The sequence below is a fragment of the Ipomoea triloba genome, chromosome 7, assembly GCF_003576645.1.
Source record: "Ipomoea triloba cultivar NCNSP0323 chromosome 7, ASM357664v1".
Taxonomy (NCBI): Eukaryota; Viridiplantae; Streptophyta; class Magnoliopsida; order Solanales; family Convolvulaceae; genus Ipomoea; species Ipomoea triloba.
In genome coordinates, this window is record NC_044922.1 from 6,521,573 (window position 1) to 6,530,866 (window position 9,294).

Consider the following 9,294-nt stretch of genomic DNA (forward strand, 5'->3'; position numbering starts at 1 on the left):
GGGGGGGGGGGGGGGGGGGGGGGGGGGGGAGGAGGGTGGTGAATGGCTATAGGACGCATGTGTGGTATAAAATTTATGGAGTTTGTTTTTCACTTCTTCCTACTATTTTTTTAATCTCAAAACGCTATAAATAGCCCTATTATCACCTAGGCATCATCGTCTTTTCAATGAGCACTTGAAGTACCTTGTCTATCACTCTATTGTCTTCTTTCCTTTTTGGTTGGCAACTTACCTAATTTGTCTAAAAGTTATAATAGCCTCTATTGGGTTTAAACTTGTATCTCAAGCTTTTTCTTATAGGCCGGCCAGTTATTGAATATTATTCACCATCTACTGAAAATGCACTAGTGGGCCCTCGAGCCGATAGATTCTACTTTTTTGCATTTAGGCGCGCACCGCCTTTCCTACATGCGGTTCACCATTATTACTTAGCTCTCTAGCATCGACGCCTTTTTGCAGGAAAATGGAAGATTTTTTTTTTGTGCGCGTTGCCTCCTTGGGTTACTTTCTCTGCATGCAAACCCATTGGGCTGCCTTCCCTCCTTACGAGTCCAACTAGGACTTTCTACCACTTTCCCTGCATGCGAACCCAACGAGCCCATCCAAATGGCTAAGACCCTGAAGCTCTAGTGGTCTCCGCACCTTTGCTACCATAATCTCATCACATCGAGACGTAGGGCAGCCTAACTTCCTTCCTTATGCCTTCACTTTTTCTCGTTTTATTTTCCTAGGCACTAGATAGTTGGTACCCTTTTGTCCCACATCAAGCAGCACACTTATGTGATCTTTCAAACCCTTATTACCACTTTTCTTCCCGGGACGCGGGGTGTGCTACCTTTCCCTCCTTATGCCTTCACTTTTTTCATATTTTTTTCTCTGGGGCGTTGTGTAGTTGGTATACTTCTGACTATACTCCTCGAGACGCAAGGAATCCTAGCTTTCCACCCTTATACCTTCATTTTTTTTCTTTTTGCTTTTTCTTTTATGGGCGCTAGGTAGCTAGTACTCTTTTGGCCCAACTCCTCGGAACATCTTATGTCCTAGCTTCACTCCTTATGCCTTCATCTCTCTCTCTGTTTTTTTTTTTTCCCTTTTTCCTTGGCGTTAAGAGCTGACATCCTTTTTGGTCCACGTTAATTAGCTACTTAAGTGATGTTTCAAACCCACACTGCTACATTATATTCCTAGGAGCTGGGGCGTCCTAACTTTCCCTCCTTATGCCTTCACTTTTTTTTTTTCATGTTTGGGTGTCTGGTACCCTTTCGAGCCTCCTCATTGGGAGAATGAGACATGAGGTGTCGTAGCTTTCCTCCTTATGCCTTCACTTTTTTCCTTTTTTTTTTCTTTGGCGTTGGTAGTTGTACTGTTTTGACCCTTCTCCTCCTACCTTGGAGTTTGTTAGATTTTTTAGTAGGTATCTGTTTGCTTCCCTCCTCCTCAGCACTGGTCGAGTACTATCTAGTCATTTCTCCTTCTTTGGCTCAAGTCTCCCCCTATCACTTTTAGGAGATCCTAATGAGAATCTAGTGCTCCCTCTTTTCCACACGTTCATTCTCACCATCTTATCCCAATATATGAAGTTCTTTAATTAGTTTCCTCGATTGTATGAGGAATTAGATATCCTTTTTTAAGGTGTGGCATTCGTCTGTATCATGGTCATGCTACCTTAGGAATCAATAGTATTTGGATTTGTCGATCACAAAAGGTTCCGCTATGGGTAGCAACACTAGTTATACCAAGTTGCATTCTTTAGCAGGTGTTAATAGTGCGTTGGGCAATGTAGTCGATGACATTAATGATATTTGCATGATCAATCTCGTGGACCCACTCAAGTTTAATGGGTTTGGCAACACAGGTCCTCCAATTTTGTCATGAGATCAATTTAAAGTTTTCTAATTTTCTTTTGAAGGTTCCTCGGCAAATTATGTTGTAGACCTGGTCCAAAACTACGTCCTTTTTGTCTTTCTTCTTTCTTTTTTTTTTTTTTTTTTTCTTTATAAATTAGTAAACATATTGCTGAATATATAGTTGTCCAAAAATGTGTGAATGTAGAGGTTTCAAAGTGTGAATGTAGAGTATAGAAATTGTGAATGTAGATTTATGATTGTGTGAATGTAGAGTTGCCCAGAGATGTGTGAATGTGGAGGTTTCAAATTGTGAATATAGAGTATAGAAATCATGAATGTAGAGTTATGCATATGTGAATCGGTAATAGAGTTAAGAAGTTCTAGCAACTTGTAGCCTTCTAATGTGTGAATGTGGAGTTCTCAAGTTGTGAATGTGGAGTATAGGACCTGTGAATATAGAGTTTTGAATGTGTGAATGCATAACAGTGGTAATATAGTTACTAAACATATAATCCTGTAATGTGTGAATGTGGAGTTTACAAATTGTGAATGTAGAGTATAGTGTATGTGAATGTAGAGTATAGTGCATGTGAATGTAGACCTAGGTCCACGGCATAACAACCCAGGTTCCTCTATACAGGATGGTTTGGATTTGGGGTTAGACTTAAGCCCGGTCCATTAAGGCGCAAACCCATTTTTTTGGGGTCAATTCAAGGTTGGTTTGATCAAGAACCGGCATGTGGGCTCCTCTGATATTGTCCATTAAATAAATTGGAGTTTTGAATGAACAATGATTTTTTTCTAAAATCCTCAAAATTAAAATTTTAAAATTACAGAAAATATCAACGCTTTGAACTGTTTTCTTCTCTAACATTTAAAAAAAAACATAATTATACAAAATATAAAAGAGTACAATAAGCACCATGATTGGATGAACAACTTAAAATTTTCAACTGAAAAAAAAAAATTAGAATAAAATAACAGCCGTTACACTTGATTGATTAAACTACGTATCAGATATCCTTTATTAGTGCTTTGATTTTCAACACAATATTGTACCCATAAAAGTCCCCAGATGTTCATATATCCATAATTTCATGATTGTTATTTTTGTCATCATGGGTAGCACTGCCGTTTCTCCCGTCGTGCATGGCTGCCGGAACCGTGACGGCTTCTTGTTTTGTTGGTCTTTCCGGCATCTCCGTCGCTGTTATGTCTTGAATCCTAGCATCTAGCGCCGCCACTGGCAAAGCTTGAGTCTTCCGTTTTCTGTATATTGCATATAGGATCATTTGTGCTATTCCTAATGCAAATCCTAGTACATTTGGCGTCTGTTCATGCAAAAAAAAAAAAAAAACACACACACACACATTGTTATAGAGAGTGTTGAGGAGGGATAAAATGAAATGAAATAAAATAAAAGTAATAAAACACTTACAGCTACATAGTAATCGTGAATTAAGACGCCGTAGAAAAACCAAACCACAGCACAGAGTGTAAGGAAGAAGGACAATAGAAACGGCATGTATTCTACACTCTTTGTCCTTATAACTTTCCTCTGCAACAAATATACATTAATTGGTCTGTAACTAACTCAATTGTTGTGATAATATGTGTGTGTGTGTGTGGAGGGGATCTTGCAAGATAACATCCGAGGTAAAATTTATGAATTGATCCCAATCATTGATCCGGATATAAGATAATTTGCTCTAAAGCAAAGAAATCGAAAAATAATGATGCGACATCTTGATAAATATTTTAAATTTTGAAATGCATTGTGCACAATGGCAAAGTGTATCCAATGATAGGTATAACTGCACTCAATATGGTGCACATGACACTGGTGCACTTTGTGTATTGTTTAGTATACTTTGTAGTGTTGATAAGTGCACTTTATAGTATTAATTAATGCACTTTAAAATTTGAAATATTTATTAAAATATATGTTACAAACTAAAGACGTGCACGATGCAAAGTTTAGTACCTCCGATGACATTTAAAAATACACTCAAAATTCGTAAATTAAAAGTGCACCTATGTCACTTCACTTCGATCAACATATCAAGAAATGTACTCGAAAATTTTGCCCAGCACACCTCCAAAGTTTATATATAATATTTATGAAATTGTCACTACGTTTTTTCCCTTTTCTTTTTACTTTCAAGCTATTGATGGTCTTGCCAGTAATAATCCGCATTTTTTTTATTCTCTTATAATATTAATTCTATATATGAACTCACTTTAATTGGGTAATTGATGAATTACCATAATGCTAAGAGGAGCTGCGAAAACGCAGATGGAGAAGGTAGAACAAGACCATCCAACAATTTTAACCCGCCTCTCACCCGTCGAAAATAGGTAGGTGAAAACCAGGAGGATCCCCAGAGCTCCAACGTTGAAGATAAGTAGCACCCAAATGGTGAAAATCTGCAAATGAAATTTCATTATTATTCCAATTGAGCAATAAAAAAAATGAATTGATTGGTGCAATTAACTAACGTAACGGAACCTTGGCCTGTTTGGTTGCATAAATGATGTAGATGGTGAGATATACACACTCTATACCCACTCCAAGGCTGTTAATAGTAACCAGCAAGAGCATGTGCTTCTTCACATATGCGTAGTATAAATATATCATACAGCTGAACAATGCAACTGAGTAAGGAATGAATTGAAAACCCTCTGATGATTTTCTCTTATATATCACATGGAAAGCTGGCCTGCCATGCAACCAAACCAAACAAAAACATATATATATGCATTATTATATATATTATGTCAAAAATTGCAGAGATAATAAGTGGGTTGTTGTTACAGTGGAGACAAGAACACCATGAAGGACATAATGTTTCCTGCAAAATTGAGAAAAGGGGAATTGAAGAACACATTACATTAGAGTTGTTAACTAGTCATGATAATCTAGTAAGAATTGTGAATGATTTTTTTCAACAACGTTGTTTGAGTTGGGTTAGTTGTTGTACAAGAATGTGACTAATGAACAAAAGAGAAGAGGAAGTTTTAGAGGAAGGACTACTTGCCAAGAATGCCAAAAACATTAGCTAGAGAATTTGCCATTATTGGTGGCCACTTTGAGATCAATGTAGAGTTGTGGAAAGACTTTAATTTGATCTCTTGGCTTGGCTTATCTCTTTCTCTCTCTGTGCCTTAGCTTGTAGAAGATGATGGGAATGAACTCTGTGTTTTGGCAACATTTATATAGCACTACTCCAAAGGTAGTGAGAGTTATAGAGATTGAGTATTTGAGTGTACTAATTAACGATGTTGCCAAGACCTTCTGGTCTGGTGGCACTCGATTGCACCCCATATGGAAGGGGCTGGGTTCGAGCCTCAGTGAAGGCGATATTGACTCTTTATGTTTCAGTAGGTTGAGAAAGTAGTTATGAACAGATACTGCATTGTAACAGAGTCAGTAGTATGTTTGGCCTGTTCTTCCATACTGACTATCTTGTGTCAAGATTTGGACCTCACAGATGAAATCTAAGCTAGATCTGAACCGACTAATTTAAAACGAAAATAGTCATGTTCACCTTCGTTTAAGAGGGAGTGAGACAAGACGAAGGCAACCATTAATTGTCTTCGTCTTAGACTCTTAGATGATCTAAATCTAGACATAAGACGACGGCCATAGATGTGGCAGTTGCAAACAACCATTGTCATTTTATTTCCAACAGCAAAGGTTGTTCCTAAATGGAGATAACCACTTTTATCGCTTTCAAATACTTGACTATTCTTTAAAAGAACAAAAATAAAACTAACTAGGATCCACGTAAGTATCAGTTAACCACATCAGTGGTAACCTACTGAATATCACTAGAAAGAATTAATAATGTATAAGACATTAATGCAACCAATTACATTAGTACGTACAATTTTAATTCTAATAACATAATAATTAGATTTAACAATGTTAAGCGAAAATTGAAAAGAAGAAACGTAAAATTAAAAATTATTTGTATAAGTATGAAAAAGAAAACATAAGGTATACGTTATTGATGCGATTACACATAAAATTTTTATTCCCATTATAACACTAACATTCTGGGTCTTATTTAATTTAGTGTTTAACATCAAATATATAGTTTTTGGTCAAAATACTTGTTAGGTTCCTATATTATACTATTTTGTTCAATTTAATCTTTGTACCTAAATTTTGTTCAATTTAATCCATGTACTTTAAGATTTACAACAATCAAAGACAATACTTAACACTGTTTATTTTTTTACATTAAGAGTGTGTTTGGAAACCCGGAAAATGACTTCCAGAAAATGTTTTCTAGAAAAATGAGTCATTTTCCAGAAAATATTTTCATTTATTGTGTTTGGTTGTATTCTAGAAACGGTACAAGCTGTTCAGTCCGAAACCGCCATGGTGGCAGTGACCAAACGCCGGCGTGAGGGTTCGGGTGGTGGTCGTAGAATGGCGGGGAGTGCTGTAGGGGCTGCGAGCTCGGGTAGTGAGGATGCTATGGTTGTTGATATGCCAAAAAACTTGTGTGCGGCGGTCTTGTGCCACAGACCCGCCCATCATCATGAGTACGTTATTTTGGAACTGTCGTGGCTTGGGCAATCCACGAACAGTTCGTGAGTTGGTGGACCTTGTGTCCCGTAAGAAGCCTGAATTTGTGTTTTTGATGGAAACAAAGGTTGCTCGGTTTCATGCAGAAAGTCACAGAGTAAAACTTGGATTTGATGGTCTGTTCTACGTAGATAATATTGGTTTGAGCGGGGGTCTAGCCCTGCTATGGAGAAAGAATTGCACAGCTAGTTTGTTGAGTTATTCGAGAAACCACATCGATGTGAAAGTTACTGTTCCTGCTTCTAATGCGTGGCGGATGACGTGTTTCTACGGATTCCCAGAGCGTAGTAAAAGGAGGGAATCGTGGGAGCTGCTCCGGTCTCTCACTGGTAGGTCTGCTCTCCCATGAGTGGTGTTAGGAGATTTTAATGATCTCTTATTCCAGTCTGAGAAGTGTGGCGGAAACCCCCACCCAGAGGGTCTCCTTCGCGGTTTTGGGGAGACAGTGGATGCCTGTGGACTAGCTCAACTACCTATGAAAGGATATCGGTTCACATGGGAGAGAGGAAGGGGTACTGACGGATGGATTGAAGAAAGGTTGGATAAAGTTCTAGTCACTGACAGTTGGTTTACCCTGCAGTCGGGTGCGGCAGTGGAGAATATTCTGATGCGTTCGTCTGATCATTCTGCTTTGTATCTCTCTATGCATGATACCTCTCGGAGAGGTTTGGGTGGTAGGCGGAGTTTTAAGTTTGAGATGGCCTGGTTACTTGATGAGGGCTGTAGGGAGGTTGTGGAGACTGCTTGGCAGGCTGGGAGGTCGGATGGTTTTTTGGGATGTCTAAAGGTTTGCGGTGACAAGCTGATGGCATGGGGAGGAGACCACTTCCATAGGTTTGGTGAACAGATTAAGCAGTTAAGAGTGAGTCAGATGTCTCTGCGAGGCCGTAGGGACCTAGCTTCTTTGGCTGAGTTCCAATGTGTTGAGGGAGAGTTGGCTCGGCTGGAGGCCCAGGAGGATATCTTCTGGAGACAACGTGCGAAGCAACACTGGTTGAAGGGGGCGGATGCCAACACTCACTTCTATCACAGGTATGCATCTGCTCGCAAAAAGAAAAACACGTTGTCTAGACTTAAAAACGATGTGGGTGAGTGGGTGGAGGGGAGACTATGAACGCTGTAGTGCTTGATTATTTTGATAAGATTTTCCAGTCGAATGGTGAGCCCTCTATGGACCCCTTTTATGCTACAGTGGTACCTAAGGTTACGCAAACAAACAATGATGATTTGTTACGGCCTTTTGATTAGGATGAGATTAAGACAGCGTTGTTCTCTATGTTTCCTAACAAGGATCCTGGTCCTGATGGTATGAACCCGGGGTTCTACCAGCATTACTGGGATGTGGTGGGAGGGGATGTGTCTGCCTTTGTCATTGATTGCCTGAATTCTTGTACTTTCCCGGAAGGTCTTAATGATACTAATGTAGTCCTTATTCCTAAGAAGAGTGTTCCCGAATCTGTGTCTGATCTCAGGCCCATTGCCTTGTGTAATGTGGTGTATAAAATCATGGCTAAAGTGTTGGCTAATAGGATGAAACACTTGCTGGGGAACATCATATCCGAATCCCAGAGTGCTTTTATTCCCGGCAGGCTGATTACAGATAACATCCTGGTGGCTGCAGAGGTAGGGCACTATCTTAATAGAAAGCAGAATGGTTTGGTAGGGTGGGGAGCACTTAAGCTTGATATGCCTAAGGCTTATGATCGGATGGAGTGGTCTTTTCTTCGCCGAATGCTACATGCTCTGGGATTTGCTGAGAGGTGGATTAATCTGATTATGTTATGTGTCACTACTGTCTCCTATAATTTCATGATAAATGGAGTTAATAGCGAACATGTTCTCCCGACTCGTGAGCTCAGGCAAGGAGATCCCCTCTCCCCATATCTATTCATTATCTGTGCAGATGGACTCTCTCTTTTCCTGCAGAAGGTTGAGAGGGAAGGTTTAATCCATGGGTGTAGAGTTGCAAGGGGTGCCCCGTCTATTTCGCATTTATTCTTTGCAGATGACAGCCTTCTATTCTTTAAGGCTAACTCTCAGGAAGCAGGTGTTATTAAACATTGTCTAGAGGTGTATGAGAATTTGTCTGGTCAGTCTGTAAACTTCCATAAATCCAGTGTTTGTTTTAGCAGGAATACATCGGAGGACCAGAGGCACGAGGTGGCGCAAGTGCTTGGGGTTGTTCAGGCTCCCAATTTTGGGAAATACCTGGGCTTGCCAGCATTTGTAGGGAGGAATAGAAGGACTGCTTTCTCATACATCGAGGACAAGATTCGACAGAGGATTGGGTCTTGGAATAAGAAGCTTCTCTCACAGGCTGGAAAGGAGATCTTATTGAAAACGGTAGCCCAGGCAATGCCTACCTTTTCAATGAGTGTATTTTTACTGCCTCACTCTACGTGTCTATCAATTCAGAGGGTTATGAATAGTTATTGGTGGGACTCTGGAGTTGATAGGAGGATTCATTGGAAAGCCTGGGATCGCTTATGTGTGCCAAAAAAGTTTGGAGGCCTTGGTTTCAAGGACCTACGGGCTTTTAATCTGGCAATGTTGGGAAAGCAGGTATGGAGACTGTTGATCAAACCACAATCTTTGGTAGCCAGGGTCTACAAGGCAAGGTATTTCCCACGAACTTCTTTTATTGATGCTACTTTGGGATCTTGTCCAAGTTACTGTTGGCGGAGTATAATGGCAGCCCATGATATGGTTTGTGGGGGTGTAAGACGAAGAATAGGAGATGGGAAAACCACTCTAATTTGGGGCCATCCGTGGCTCCCAGATGACCCAACTCCCATGATTCAAACCCCAATTTGCTGCAATGAATGGCTCACTGGTTTCAGGGTTGATTGA

The 9,294-nt window shown here is 40.0% G+C and overlaps 2 protein-coding genes across 2 annotated transcripts; one reads left to right on the plus strand and one right to left on the minus strand.

Annotated features, from left to right (window-relative positions):
- Positions 1-2,926: 2,926 nt before the first annotated feature.
- On the minus strand, positions 2,927-4,922 carry LOC116024037 (bidirectional sugar transporter NEC1-like). Its single transcript, XM_031264940.1, has 6 exons — positions 4,886-4,922; positions 4,663-4,699; positions 4,357-4,567; positions 4,113-4,274; positions 3,286-3,405; positions 2,927-3,178 (listed from the first exon to the last, which is right to left on the minus strand). Exons 1-6 carry the CDS (start codon positions 4,920-4,922, stop codon positions 2,927-2,929), a joined length of 819 nt encoding a protein of 272 aa, XP_031120800.1.
- Positions 4,923-6,285: 1,363 nt separating this feature from the next.
- On the plus strand, positions 6,286-9,294 carry LOC116024038. The gene is made up of 5 exons (XM_031264942.1): positions 6,286-6,445; positions 6,531-6,773; positions 6,861-7,476; positions 7,597-7,603; positions 7,693-9,294. Exons 1-5 carry the CDS (start codon positions 6,286-6,288, stop codon positions 9,292-9,294), a joined length of 2,628 nt encoding a protein of 875 aa, XP_031120802.1.